General features: G+C 46.4%; 1 protein-coding gene across 8 annotated transcripts in view; it reads left to right on the forward strand.

Annotated features, from left to right (window-relative positions):
• Positions 1-8,804, forward strand: part of ZNF346 (zinc finger protein 346) — a 31,248-nt gene extending 22,444 nt beyond the window's left edge. For all 8 annotated transcript variants that reach the window (XM_006923193.3, XM_015598046.2, XM_015598048.2 and 5 more), the window contains 2 exons: positions 2,543-2,636; positions 4,963-8,804. In XM_006923193.3, the coding sequence (XP_006923255.1) occupies positions 2,543-2,636; positions 4,963-5,050 (182 nt within the window). In that variant the 3' untranslated portion in view covers positions 5,051-8,804. The remainder of the gene's footprint in view (positions 1-2,542; positions 2,637-4,962) is intronic.
• Positions 8,805-15,682: the final 6,878 nt, after the last annotated feature.

A 15,682-nucleotide genomic window follows, 5' to 3' on the forward strand; every position in this document is an offset into this window, starting at 1 on the left:
CATTTTGTCCATGAAATTTAGATACAAGGAAGCCACTGCAGGCCTTGGAAGGGGCGCACGTGTGTGTGTGTGTGTGTGTGTGTGTGTGTGTGTGTGCGCGCGCGCGCGCGTGCGCGCGCACGTGCGCACTGGGATAGGTTAAAAGCAATTGAAAGGCAAGGAAATAGAGAAGCAAGTGTAAACAGGCCTCTCAAAAGCCTTGGCAGTAAATGGAAGGAGATATACGTGCTTTTCCAAATAAACCAGATGTTTAAAAATCAGCTCTAGTGACTTACAGTCATAAAATCACACAGGGAAACCAGAATATCAAACATGTAAAACAAAAAGCAGATGAAAATTTATATGTGGATCCTCGACAGATCTCAGTTGTCCCAAATGACTATTTGAATCTAGCTTATAGATGAGCAAATAATCTACTGAGATCTTGTACTTTACAAGAGACATAGGAGAGTCCCGAGACATGTAGTACAGAGGGAAGGCCAGGGGCCTCATGAACTAGAGGACAAATCCCACCTCTGACCCTGAGTCAACCACTTAACCTCTCTGGGCCTATTTCCTGCTCTGAAAAATGGAAATAAGCACCTATCTTGCAGGGTTGTTGTAAGAATCCAAGAGCAGGTTCCTCTCAATGCCTTTACTGTCTCTCACAATCTTTTGCACTGTCACTCTCACTCTCTGCCTCTGAGAGGAGACCATACTCTGTCTATGGAGTGTTACCCCTTTTCTAATAAACTTTCCTTTTGACTCTATTAAAAAAAAAAAATCCAGGACCATAAAATCCTGGCATGGTGCCTGGTGCTTAATAGAGAATGAGAGTGGGCTCTTGTAATCTAAGCATTAGTGATTCTTACCCATGGGTGGTTGTCACTCCCACACCAGCCCCAGGTCCCACTGCTGATCTCAGGGGGCGGGTGGTTCTGCTAGTCCACTATGCGTCTCTTCCCTGTTAGTGCTGAACCATGATTTCTGGCCTTAATGTCTAAAAATGACCTGAATTCTGATTGCAATAATTTTCTCCTTAAGTGCATTAAAGGATGTGTCTTCCAGAAAATACCTGATGATACAAGGGAAATAAATGTAGTTGGGAATATCGGCTAGCTTATTGGAATAGATGAGACTGTTGGTGTTCTCAGTAGCTACAGCTGCCATGGAAAGCAACCCTTTGCCAGTGTGACTCATGGAGCTCATAAGAGTGAAATAATAATAGTGACAAAAGCTCACATTTGTTGAACGCTTACTCTATGCCAAGTGTTTTTATTTGAATCATTATAATACCGCATAAAGCTGATACTAATATTAACCTCATAGGCAAGAGAAGTCCCACTTTTAGAAATGAGGAAACCAGAGTCTCAGAGAAGTCCCACTTTTACAAATGAAGGAACCAAATCTCAAAGAGGTTAAGTAACTGGCCTGTGGTCTTACATGTAAGAAATGATAGAGCTGGAATTTGAACATAGGTGATCTCACTGCAGAGCTGTGAGACATTAGGATGGCGGATGATTCAAAAAGTATTGGAACCAGAAGAGCTCTTGAAGTCATGTTGAAGTTCATGGTCTATATCAGGCACTTGGTAAATAATAGCTGATCATTATTATAAGTATTATGATTATGAGTTGTGGTATAATTGGTTTTAGTTGAGAAAGCTGAGGATCAGAAAGGAGAGGCCTTTTGAGTCACGCTTCTCTTGCTCAGGCCCACTTCCACGTCTGGAAGTGTACTTTCCCTTCTAATAAAACTTTTCTTTTCTACTGTAAAAGAGAAAAAAAGAAAGAAGGAATTTAGCCAAGGTCATATGAAGGCAGAGCTAGGAATCCAGCCCCCATATCTTGGCTCCTGTTTTGAGTCACGCTTCTCTTGCTCAGGACCACTTCCACGTCTGGAAGTGTACTTTCCCTTCTAATAAAACTTTTCTTTTCTACTGTAAAAGAGAAAAAAAGAAAGGAGAAGGAATTTAGCCAAGGTCATATGAAGGCAGAGCTAGGAATCCAGCCCCCATATCTTGGCTCCTGACCATATCTCTGCTAGACCATGTGGAGAAAGGCCACTTTGTCACTGGAGCAGCCCTAGTAGTGAGACAGGGTATCTGTGAGCCCCCAGGTAGAAAGATAGGTTGATTTTCATAACGGGCATTCTCATTAATTACTGTTATTGCAAGCCTAAGGATATGGGCACCTTCCCAGAGATCTCTCAGCGAACAGCATCCTTAATGAGGCCACTTAGCATAGTCAAGGTGGAAAAGACAGTTAACCAAATGTCACCTCTTCTTTCAATCTCTTATTTACTCAACAGACAGCTGCTCTGGACCAGGCTCAACGCTGGGACTGGACACGGGGGTGAGGAGGTTCCCAACTCCAGGGAGCATAGAGGCACACAGCATGTGCCCCCTGAGCATCGAGGCTTCTGGGATTGTCATCAGGGCCAACCACCTGACCTCACTCCACCCCTCTGTCCTCAGAAGGGCATTTGCATGCACTTTCAAATGCATCAGTCCCCAGGTCCCTTATTGGATAACTAAGCATCTTGACTTCTATGTGTGTTTCAGCCGGGAAGGGCTACCCGTGCAAGACGTGTAAGATAGTGCTGAACTCCATAGAACAGTACCAAGCTCATGTCAGCGGCTTCAAACACAAGAACCAGTGAGTAATCATCCTTTGAAGTCATAAGTCTGCAGCAGGAGCGCAGGGCTTTTGAATCAGAACAAAGCCAAGTACTCCTTGGCTAAATGGGAGTCCTGACAGCTTTTTCTGTCAACAGAAGGTCAGTCAGCAGAAATAAGTGTCTCCTCTGTGTGTTTTTCTCCCATCAGCTTCTCAGCCTTTGGACCTCCTGGGCTGAGGTTTTGGTAGAGAAGCATAGGCGATTTCCTCCGTGGCCTCCTAATAGTACTTGGTTTTCCTCGCTTTTGGCAGTCTGACTAGGGAAGCCTGTTTCACTGACCTAAAGACTTTCGTATTCACTGCCATCAATTATGTGGCAAGAGCTCCCTCTACAGGCCATTATCAAATATGACCAGGTTCTTTCATTCATTGATCAAAGATTTATTGGACACCCTGAATGGTGACCAGGACAGACCCAGTTCCTGCTCTCAAGACCTTGCATTCTGATAGAATACAAAAATATAAGTAAACAACAAGTAATTACAAATTATGAGAAGTGCTTTGAAGGGAAGAGGTGAACAGAATTATCTATTCATGATAATCTTGAAAATGACTGTCATTCCTCAGTGCCTGTTCTGTTACAGGCCATATACCAAGCAAATTCTCTCGGGCAATCTTCAGACAACCCTGGGAAGAAGGGATCGTCATTCTTATTTCACAGATACAGGCAACCACCATTAAAACTGAACCTGTGCTGTGAGGCAGAGCCATAATTCAGACAGGCTTGGCTGGCTCACAGCATCCTCCTCCAGGGCATCATGCTAACAAGGAGGTTGTGGCACCATGTGATATGAAGAGGCTAGGACCCAGCCGGGGAGGGCCCATGTGGTTCTGTCTCTTTCTCTGAGAAGGCAATTGTCTAGTGTGGGCAGTGCCACAACATAATCTTCTGAGATAGGAATTATCCCCATTTTACAGATGAGGAAACTGAGTTTCAAGCAGGCAAGGGTGCCAAAATGATTGCTTTGATTTTGGTAGTTGGTTCTGCATTATTCACAGAGCCAAATGAATTAAAGGTGGTAGAAGTAGAGTGTTAGAGTCACAAATGTCCTTCGTCCTCTGTGCTCTGCCTGAGTCTCCTCCCTGCACTGCAGCGGGCCTTCCTCTTTATTTGTAGATTCTTTCACAGAGAGAGCTCTCGAGATTTCTCTTAGATACAAACTTGAGACAAGCCCCAGCAACCTGGCCTGGGGCTCACTCCCAGTTCAGCATACCTTCAGCTATGGCACCTTGACTGGTGGCAACTTCACAAACAGTCTGGTGCCAGCCAGAGCCCTGTCTTGGGGCGACCCAGACTTGCAAATGCTAGTGGTATTTCCTTTTCTTCCTGTACTTTCCAGCTATGTCACCTTGGGCGAGTCAGTAAACCTCTCTGAGCCTCCAGTTCCTCTTCTATGAGATAATAGCTACAATTTGTTGAACATCTAATTTAATCTTCATTTGATTCACACTAGCAGCTCAGATTTAGGACCCCCCTTTTCCAACCCAAGGAAACCTAATGTCGGGTAGATTAAGTGACTTGCCCAAGATCACGTAGTTATTTGGAGTTAGACCCGGGACCCAAGCCTCTGTGACTCCAAGGCCCATTCATTTTGTTCTGCCACTTCCAAATGGAGCTCATTATTCTCACCTTATGAGATGATGCGAGAGTTAGAGATGATATATTTGAAGTGCTAATCCCAAGGAGAGCTATTAGAGATGAGCTTTTATTCATGCAACAAATGTTTATTGAGCACCTATTGTATGCCCGTCAGGCCTTGATCAAGTCACTGGGCTGCAGTAAAAACCAAGACTAATGCTGCTCCCTGATCCTTTAGCAGATCCTAAACAAATCCATGAACAAACAAGACAATATCAGGTGGTGCTAGGTGCCCAGAGAGTGACTAGAGAGACACTGTAGATTTGGTGTGAGAGGTACAGTGGTCATTCTGTACCATTCAGGTCATACAGGGCCCCGTAGGCAGAATAAACAGTTCAGTTTCGTGGAAAGACATAGCTTCAGTCCTGGATCTCCCACACTTATTGTGGACAGGTCACTTACATTTTCTGAACTTTAGTTTCCTCATTTGTAAAATGGGGGTGCTGTTCCCCGCACCTTGCAAAATTGCCATGAGGATGAAATAGGATGCTGGAAGGAAAGCTCAGCACTGTGCCTAACATGCAGTGGCCCTCAGTAAAAGAGAGCTGTCCTGCTTATCACTCCGAGGCCCTGGAAAAGCTGTACTACCATTAGAATAAGCTACCTGGAGTGCCATTACAACCACCACACACTGACCCTGTGCCTTTGTTCCTTCTCAAATTACAGGTCACCAAAAACAATGGTGTCACCCCTGGGCCAGATTCCAATGCAAAGACAACCCATTCAGAAAGACTCGACTGCCTTGGAAGACTAGAGGTGTTTCTGTTCAGCACCCCAGGTTGAAATAGCCATGAGCCAGCCTCCCATGACCATGACCAGGGTCAGCCCTCGGCTCCTTCTTCCTCCTCTCTTACATTGGCCTGAAGCAGGAGTGGGCCACAGGCATCCTCTGATCAGTCCAGACAGATCTCCTTTGGATGGGCCCTGTAGGTCAGGACAAAGGGAGTGGGGATCTGGGGAGGACTTGATGTCTCATAGGGTGATAGTTTAAAGGATGGCCTTTCCCCTTCCCCAGCCCTACTAGGCCATGTGTCAGTGAGGCTCTGGGCCTGTCTCCCATCCAAGTCAGTTTTAGACAAGTCCCTGCAGCTAAAGGACTGAGCTCCCCGGGCTCGAGGCAGCTCCAGTGAAACCTGGCGCTTTCCCACCAGACTCTGGCCTAGGCAGGAAAGGGCAGAGGGAAGTAGCTGCCACATGGAAGCTTAGAGCTAATGTGACACTCCCCCTCACCCAGAAAAGTGCAAGCTTTCCTGAGCCTGGGACTTGATGCTGGCCAGTTGTACAGGTTTCTGCCCACTGTGAAGTTTCCTCCTGGAGCAGTGTCAGCCCCAGCAGAGCATTGCTGTCCCTCCTTCCCCTTCTCCACAGTTCCTGAATGGTGCTAAGGACCTGCAGCAACTGGAGACAAGCTAGAGCTGAAGGAGGCCTCAGTACCCAGTGAGATCACAGAAGGCTCCAGTTGGGGCCTTTCCCTTCCTCTGTCAGAGGAGCTCTGACCTGGGGACTTGTGGGAAAGTCCCCACATGCAAGTTTCTTTGATGGCTCGCTGCCCTTATAGGCAAACTGCCTTGTGTCAGCCAGCCCGGAGGCTCTTTGCTGCCCTTTGGCCCCGCTGGCTCTCCTTCCCCTGTGCAGCAGACCACCGCCCAGGTTGCTATGGTGCTAGCCATCTCTCATCACCTACCGGGAGGCTCCTGGGTGCCCACGAGCAGAACGGGCCCCAGGAAAGAAAGGAGGGCTGGCGCAAGTTGCCGCAGTGAGCAATCAGATGCTCCCCAGGCCCAAACCTGGGTTTCCCCAACCGCCTGGTACTTCACTGGGAGCGGGCTTGTAGCTTTCAAGCAGGAATTCTAGGGAGTGGCACCATCAGAGGCCCCTCTTTGTTGCCTCAAAGGAGCCCCTAGCTGCTCTCATGGCCTCTTCCTCCCACTCGCTACCCCTCTCCACCCCTCGCCTGTGAAATGCCTTTAGTATCGTATGTGGGTGTGTGGGTGTGTGCTTATGCTCTGTCTCTTGGTCACTGAAGCATCTAAATAAAGAATTCTCCTATGAGCCTGACTACAACTTAACAGACCTGGGATTTGGAGCTGTATTGCCATTGGATGTAGTATGTATGTCTTTATCCTTCACCCAGGATCCTAAGTATTGTTCTTAGGAGTCGGGACAGAGAGAGACATCCAAATAGCTTGGCAGCCCTGTGGGAGCCTTCCCAGATACCCTAAACTCAATACAACCTCATCTGCTCATCCATCTCCTCCTGTGATGGGGGGCCTCATGGGGATCTTTGGAAGGTTTAAGCTAGTAATCTACTTGCTTCGAGAGGATCATTCTGGCCACTATGTATATAAAGAATACTGGGGAGCAGGAAAGGAGACCGACAAAGAGGCCAAAATGAAGGCTGTGTCTCATATGGCTCTGTCTGCACTAACCTCTTCAGGGCAGAGACCTAGACTTGGTCGTTCCCACTTCCTTAGTGTACAGAGTGGTGTGTCATGGGTGTTTGCGGAATGAATGCATGAATGAAGATGCATAAGGCCTTTTCTCTCTCAGTTTTTACACAGAGATGGGTTTGTTCCATGGAACTTATCATAGGCCTGGTAATTCTTGGAAGAAACTTTTTCATGGCCCAAAAACGAGCTGGGAAGTGAGAGTATGATGGCCTCAGGAGTCCTTTGTCCAGGCTTTGTTTCAGACAGCCAGATCTGAGGAAGGTGCCTGGGCAGCCTCAGCTCCCATTCTTCACTCAGTAAACTGCTCCTGGCCAGCCGGGAAAGACCCTACAGAATCGGCCCCCACGGTGGGTTCTGGCACTCAGCTTCCAGAGCCCAGACTGCTTAGTAGTTTCTTCAGAGCCCTTCTCCCTGACACATGTCAGAATCAGCCCCATCTATCAGACAAGGAAGCGAAGAGCAAAGGGGCAGGTGGGCTGTCATCCCATGCCATATCCTTGCCCTGCAGCACCTCTCTCTACATTCAGGAGTCCCTGCCGGCTATGTGCCCAGCCTTGTTGGCATGGGGACACAGGATACAGATGAGCACTTTTCCTTGGGGAACTCACACACAGTTGAAGACCATGATGGCGGTGGTCAGAGGGTCATACTGGGCACTGTGGGAATGCCTAGGATGCAGGCACTAACTCAGCCAAGGGTATGAAAAGCTGGCGAAGCTGAAAAACTAGCATTTGATTTGCATAACCTTTTGGACTAAGTGATGATACTCTTGTTTTATAGAAAATAAACAGGCTCAAAGGGGTGCAGGGATTTACCCAAGGCCTTACCACTAAGAAGCAGCAAAATGGGGAGTGGAACCCAGTTCTCTAGATTCCTATTCCAGAACCCTTTTCAAACAAGGACCAGGGTCCTTTCCACATGAACCCTGGACCTGCCTCACCCACCTGGCAGGGCCGTGGTCTCACAGAGCAAGCAGCCGCTCAGGGCAGGGGTAATAGCAGCACTCACAACACACTTCAGACAAGTCTCAATGGTGATTTTATATTCCAAGCCCCCTCTTACCTCTCATCATTTTACCCAAGATTCGTAGTGTATTAGACTTGAGTTATAACTGTAAGAAACTGACAGTTGTTACCTAAAAAGAAATTGATTCAGCTAATGAAAATTTTTGGTACAGAGGAGGCTAGATTTAAATTCTGACAAAGTGTCATCAGGAAGAATTTAATCTCGCTGTGCTTTTTTCTGTGTGGCCTCTTCCTCGAGCAGACTCTCCAAAAGGTGACGAGGTGGCCACTGGCAGCTCCAAGCTTATATCCTGATAGATTGGCAACTTCAGTGGAAAGAACATCTTTCTACTAATTCCAACAAAAAATTCTGAGATTGACTCATTATCCAGCTTGGTCCTGTTCCCATTCCCTAAACCAATCACTGTGGCTATGGGAAATGGTGCTGTGATTTGGGGCCTGTAAAGATGTGAGTTCCACCTAAAACATTGACCTGCAGAAGGAGAGATGTGTCCCTAAGAGGAAAAAGGGTGGGGCTCCCTCCAGACTGAAGGAGGAGGATGGATACAGGTGGGCAAAACATAACTGTTGTCAGTCATACCCAGAAATTGTCTTTAACTATTTTTTTCCTAACTTTTTGAGATACAGCATACATTTAGTAATGTGTGCCAATTTTTAGAGTCTGGTTTGATGAATCCTCATATGTGTATACATCTGGGCAGTCACCCTCCAGATCAACATACAGAACATTGCCAGCTCCCTAGAAGTTTCCTTCGTTCTCCTTCCTAGTCAGTATCCCCCAGAAGGAAACACTAATTTGACCTCTATGACCATAGTTTAGTTTTGCTTGCTCTTGAATTTTATAAAAATATACATCTTCTTTTGCTCAATATTGTCTGAGGTTCATCCATGTTATGGTGTGTATCAGAAGTTTATTTTTTCATGCTGTGTAGTAGCCCATTATATGACTATCCCACAATTTTGCCATTCTACTGTTGACAGACAATTGGGTTGTTTCTAGTTTTGACTATTACAAATAAAGCTGTTGTTAAAAGTTTTGTATGTGTCATTTGGCGCACATGTGCACCCGTGTACCCTGGAGCGGAATTGCCACATCATAGAGTAGGTGTATATAGCTTGTCTAGATACTGCCACGTGGGTTTCCAGAGTGGTTCTACCAACTTATGCTCCCACCTGCAATGAAAGTGAGAGAGTTTCACCTGCCTCACATCCTTGTCAGCACTTGCTATTGTCGGTCTTTCTAATTTGGGCCATTCTGGTGGCACCCAGGAATTTGAGTTCATAGCAGGGCCCCTCTTACTTTCTTCACCCCTGAGCTCAGGTTTGAATTTCTCTAGCCTGGAATGGTCTCTGATGTCAGTGCCCAGGACCCATGATACAATTCAGCAGGTAAACATCAGAGGGACCCCCTGCCCATGGCTGCGGAAGCCAAGAGAAGTCTCACAGAGGCAGTGAGAGAGGCAGTCTAGTGCAGGAGCAAAGAACACAGACTCTGGAGTCGGGCAGCCAGGGTTCAGATCCCAGCTCTGCCACTGTGGGGCTATTAGTTGCCCTGTACCTCAGAGTGAGACACTGGTACCTACCCTATAGGGTTATCATGGGACTTAAAAGAATAGCTACCTAGGTAAGGATTACAGTGCCTGACATATGATAGATGCTGTGTAAGTCATGACTGCTGCTGTTTCCATTACTGGCCCGAAGTAAGCTCTGGGTCTCCCTGGGAAGGTGAGTCCACAGGTAGATGGCATCTGCCACAGCCCTCTGTATTAAGACTCAATGATTTATGAAATGCTGGAAACTTAATTCAATCTGATTGAGGTGGGGGGAAGGCAACATATTGGCCACAGGTGGCTCTTCCTTGGGCTCCCACAAGAAGTCACCTTCTACTGCTAGGGCACTTTGGTTTATTCCAGGTACCACAGGCTCTACAGCCAAGGACACCCGAGGAGAAAACTAAAGGAATCATGCATATAAAGCTCGTAGTCCAGAACCAGATGCAAAGCAAATGTTGGGGTGTAACAACTGTCAGTGCAGACACAAAGCTGTGCACATATCCATATAAGCAGCCATAAAGAGCATATGGGACACTGGTCTGGGATTCAGGGTCCCTGGGCATTGGTCTGACCTGCCACCAACTTCATGTGACGTGAAGCCTTGATACTGTCTGAGAAGTGGATGTTAGAAGAAATCACAGTTCCCAGCCAGAGCCCAGAAGAGGTAGAGATGGACAATTAGGGGTCCTTCTCAGAGCAGGTCAAGAACAGATCCTTCCTTCTCAGCGGCCCCTGCCAGATGAGCTGCTCTCACCCCAATCAAACCTTCTGCCAGGTGGTCACTAGCGTCAAATACAACTTCTCCCTCTGACCATCTGCCCACCTAACAACCTCACCCACTTTGTCAAGCCCACAGTACAGAGAGGGCAGACACATCCCTGTCCTGGCACTACCTGCTTCATCTGTCCAGGAACTTCAAAACATGGAAAAAAACCTTTCGGTCCTGTAAATGTGACAGTGCTACAGCGCGAAGACCCCAACAGCCACTAGGTGGAGAACGCTCTCCTCTTTTGCTGGGCAAAGTAGACCAGCGCTAGGACCTTGCAGTTTGATTTAATGCAGAAGAGAATAGGGTGACTTATTTCTGAGTCCCAAAGGCCACCTGCCCCTTTCTCAGAATATTTCCCTCTGGAGCAACCAACCTCTGTTTGAGGGCTTTAATACAGTCACCTTCCTGGGAGTACACATAATATCTGGTCTACGCGTCAGCATTTCTGTAACTCTTCCATTGGATAATATCTCTGCTCCATTCTTAGACCCTGTGGTTCTGAGAGACTGACCCCGCACCCTGATTCCAGGGGAAACTGTGACCCAGGACCAAGAAATCAGAATCATAAGTCTGGAGCTGTCAGTAGCTACCTTTGCTAGCACATAAAGACAGTCTGGTTAAGCCAACTCAGAGGAAAAGAGGGCTAAGAAGAGACTAATTTCTGATGAGCACCTGGATCCAACCATACTGAAGGTAATTAATTCTCTCAGGACTTTTTAGTTATGAGTCAATAAATTCCCTTTTTCCTTAACTCAGTTTAATTGGATTTCTATCACAATCAAGAGTTCTGCCCAATACTTGCTCCAGCTCCTCATCAACCTGGAGACCTCCATTCATCTTGAAAAGATCACTGACCCCCAAGGCTGAGTCAGCTGCCTTTCCATGCTCCCAGATGCCCTGTACTCCTCAGGCATTGCCTGTAATATACTGTATTATGATCTGTTTCATTTCCTGTCTCCTTTTCTAGACTAGAAACTCTTTGAGGGCAGGACCTGGGTCTTATTCATCATACTAGGTCCCTGGTGCCCCGTATAGAACTGTGCCTGTTTTAATAACCAGTTGATGATGGAGTAAATTCATGAATAAATGAATAAAAGTGGGTGTGAGCTGGTAGGAGCTGAGCCTCTAGTGGTTATCAAGGTCAAAGGAACCGGGTTGCTAGGATAGGAAAAGAGTTAGTCAGGAGATCTAGAAGAAATGGGTTGTGGGGTCTAGTCATTTTAATAATGGTCTCTCATGAATCTTTGTCTCCCTATGTCTGTGACTGTGTCACTCCAGCCATCAAGATGAGGAGTCCCTTGAATCTGGGCTGGCCTGAGACTTGCTTCGATCAGAAAATGCAGTGATATGACATGTACAACTTCCAAGTCTCTGACATGGGCCTTGCAGCTTCCACTCCTGCCTCTGTGAAAGGAAATGCAAGCTAACCACGTGGAGATGAGAGACCACGTGACGAGAGAGGCCAGCAGCCAGCTCCATACTTGTGAAGGAGGCCATCTTTGACCCTCCAGCACAGTAGAGCCACCAGCATAAGTGGCCTCAAGAGAGACCAGCAGAAGAACTGTCTAGCCCAGCCCAGTTAATCTAAAGAATCATGATAATAAAGTGTTTGTCAATGTAAGAAACATCCCAACCCGTAGAGAGTTTATTTGAGCCAAACTGACAATTGCCTGAAGAGCAAAATTTTAAATGCTCCAGAGAATTACTTTTGCAGTTTCTTTTATGCATCTGAGATTAAGGAGTTGAGGGGCGGGGGAGAGGTAAAAAAGATTACATGAAGATGAGAGAAAGCAAGGCAGGGACCAGATTACAGGATAGTTAAAATTATGTGCCCCCTTGGGGTGGTTACACCTTCCAGGGATGTCACTTCTGCCATTTCAAGTGTGTGTTAACCTAGATGCACAAGAACAATGGGCAGAGCTGGCTTAAAAATCCTTTCACTGAAGAAGTGATAGATCCAAGTCATGACCATCCACCATGACTTGCCCAGTTAAGGATTCATGGTTTATTACAGCATCCCTTTTTCATCCACATGTTTTAAATCACTAAGTTTTGGGATGGTTTATTATGCAACAAAGGCCCCCAGAATAACCAAGTATAGTAGCCATACCTTGTTTTTGGCCTCCTGGTATCCATTTACCCTTCTTCCTAAAATAGAATTTCCTGGAGGAGCCCCCCCCTCAGCTCATGTGCTCTGAGTGTGGATGCCCTCCACCCTACGGTTTCTGCTAGAATGGTTGGGAAGGAACTGCTAAATGGGGAGGTTTGAACCAGAACTGTTGGGTATCCTTCTTTGTCACCTCTTGGGAAGCATCTGCTGGAGAATGGAGTCATAGGAAGGAAAGTAGAAGAGAGAATGAGTCTTGATCCTGCCATTCCTGAAGACTTTGCTATCCCTTGTCCTTTAAAATTGTGTAAGCCAAAACATTTGCTATTTTGCCTAAGCCTATTTGAGTTGAGATCTCTGTTACTAGCGACTGCGTGAGAATGTTCCTTGAGGGTGAGGAAGTTTGACAAAGCTGAGCAAGTTCCAGGCAGAGGATTATTAGAGTAGCACAAAGGTCTCTAGAGAGTGTGGGAAAGGGAATTTATTTTTCTTCAGTCTCTACCATATGCTGGGGCGCTAGAATAAGACACAACCTTCGTCCTAGAGGACCTCATAGGTACAAATGACTCATTGCAATTGTGATAAAGTGCTGCAAGGGAAAACGCCGCTGCGGCAGAGCATGTAATAGGAGAACTGAGCGTGGGGTGGGGAGCGGCAAGGAAGGTCCCCCTGAGGAAGCACATGCAAACTGAGAGGTGAAGTCTGAATAGAAATTAGTCCTGGGGTGGGAGGGATGGAAGGGAGGAGAATGTTCCAGGCAGAGGGAACAGCATGTGCCAAGGTCCTGAGGCAAGAAGATGCTTCTCAAATTGAAGGGGAGTGAATGTATCACTGGGTAAAGAGGGGGACTAGCAGGAGCCAGATCCCTCAGGATATATTAAAATTTTCAGCAGAAACAACAGAAACAAACTCCAACTGGTTTAAGTTCTCAGAACTTCCAAGAGCACTAAAGAACTGGGCTGGGGCCACATAACCAGCATCACAGAACGGGTTCAGAAAGGAAACCATTGTCTCCACCAACTCCAGGCACTGGACACTGCTGCCTGTGCCACTAGCCCAGCCAGCCTAGACATTGGACAAGATCTCACAGCTCCGTGCCCAGCAGCTCAGTCTTGTTACAACAAGACTGAGTCTTGTCTTGTCTTGCTCCCATCGGGGACCATTTCTCCTGGACCTCTCAAGCCCCACATCTGGGCATCACTGGTTTGCTGGAGTCCATGCTGTGAATTGACAGAAACTAGGCCTCAGTTGGAAGAGAAACTGGGGGAATCGGTGGCATTTTTAGCTTGTCATAAGAGGTGAACTCTGCCACATAAAGTGGGGATATTCCCTAAACCTAGCAAAAGGGTTCAGATGACAAACACCAGGGTAAGATCTGGTCTTGTGGTGGTTCTAAAATATGTCCACAAAATCTCTATATTTCTCTCCTCAAGAGGTCAAGTTTAATCTCCTCTCCCTCCGCCCCACTCCCTGCCCCCATGTGGGCTGTAATTAGTGTGAACATAAAAAGGGACATACAGAAAGTAACCTCACAGGGTGATCTGATCATAAATTCCTAACAGGTCCCTCAGGGCAGGTCCTGGTGGGTTGTCACGCCCCAGGCATATAACTTCTTTACTAAAAGGCAAACTCTGTCCATTGTTTCTGTACTTCTAGGTTAACACACCTTTGAAATGTCCCCTTTCATTCCCCTCCTTCTAATACACGACCACCCTCAAAAGAGCACATAATCTTTTTAACGATCCTGTAATCTGATCCCTGCTTTGCTTTTGTCCACCTTCATGTAATTCTTCCTTACTTGCCCTCCTTAATCTCAAATGCATAAAAGAAACTGCAAACTATTATTCTCCAAAACATTTTTCTCAGTCCATTGAAATCTTGCTTCTAGAAGTATCCTCTGTTTGTGCCAAATAAGTTTTTGTAAAAATTCTCTACAGGTTTAGACGTTCTTATCTCACAATTAGGATAAGGTAGAAATGATGGAGTGTGACTTCTGAGAGTTAAGTCATAAATGACATTGCAGTGTCAGTCTTTCCTGGATCACGGGCTCAGAGGGAAACCAGCTGACATGTCACGAAGACACTCAAGCAGCCTGTGGAGAGGCCCTCATGGAGAGAATCGGAGGCCTTCTGCCAGCAGCCAGCCAAATATTTGTTATTTTAAGTTTTGGGGTCATTTGTTATGCAGTAATTGATATCTAATACAGATCTTTAAACTAAAAGCAATGGAAAGCCACAAAAGGTTTTAAACAGATAGAAGCAATGGCATGATGAACTTGCTGACATGTAAACAAAGAAGTGCTATGGCCTAGGAGCCAATAGAGGATGGTGGAAACACGAAGAAGGGGGGAGTAGTTTCTACTGGAGAGTATGTCTTTTAGGAGTCTTTTATTTCTAGAGTCAAAAAATGAAGTCAAATTTGTTTAAGAAAAAATTATTCGCTCCCATAAACGAAATGTTAAAAGAAGTAATGGCTTCAGGCATGGCTGGATCCAGACACATTCCATCTCTTGGCTCTTGTGTTTCCTCTCTTGGCTCCTTTCACAGGCAGGCTTTCTCAAGCAGCTCCAGGCTTCCATATTCATATCTCAGTGTCAGTTTCCCATTTGTTCCAATAAAAGGCCCCGACTGGGTCTCATTAGCCCTACTTGCATCATATGCTTATCACTGACTCAATCACTGTAGCCCGGGGGTAGAATATTCTCATTAGCCAGGTCCAGGGGCACATGCCCAACACAGGAGCCAGGGAGAATTGTTGGCTCCACCCTAACCCTTGTGAATAGGAAAAAGGGTGCTGTAATAAACCATAAATTCCTAACTGGGCAGGTCATGGTGGGTGGTCATGACCTGGACCTATCACTTCTTCAGTGAAAGGATTTTTAAGCCCACCTTGCCCATTGTTCTTGTGCATCTAGGTTAACACACACTTGAAATGGCAGAAGTAATACTCCTGGAAGGCATAACCACCCTTAAGAGGGCACATAATCTTAACTACCCTGTAATAAAATCCCCACCTTGCTTTCTTCTACCTTCATTGAACTCTTTCTTATATTCCGTCCTGAATCTCAAATACATAAAAGAAACTGCAAAACTGTTATTCTCAAGAGCATTTGGGATCTTGCTCCCCAGCATATGTTGTCGTCTTGGCTCAAATAAACTCATAAAAATTCTCTACAGGTTTGGACATTTCTTGCCCTGACACCCACTATGGACCAGGAACAGGAGAGAGTCAGGACAGCAAAGTAAATTGAGGAGCTGTTTCCAGAACGAGAGAAAAAGGATTTAGTCGTCCAGTTCAGGATGGTCAGGAAGGGTCTTAGAGAAGGAACACCTGAGAAGAGTCCAGAAAGCTGAATGGCAGGCAGCCAGCAGGGTGACTAGAGGTGAGGGAAGAAGGACCCTCCCAGCAACAAGGGCATCAAGTACAAAGACACCAGGGTGAGAGCAATCAAAACGTTCAGGAGGACCTGCCTGGGGCCCAGT

This window comes from Pteropus alecto, unplaced genomic scaffold (genome assembly GCF_000325575.1).
Source record: "Pteropus alecto unplaced genomic scaffold, ASM32557v1 scaffold78, whole genome shotgun sequence".
NCBI lineage: Eukaryota > Metazoa > Chordata > Mammalia > Chiroptera > Pteropodidae > Pteropus > Pteropus alecto.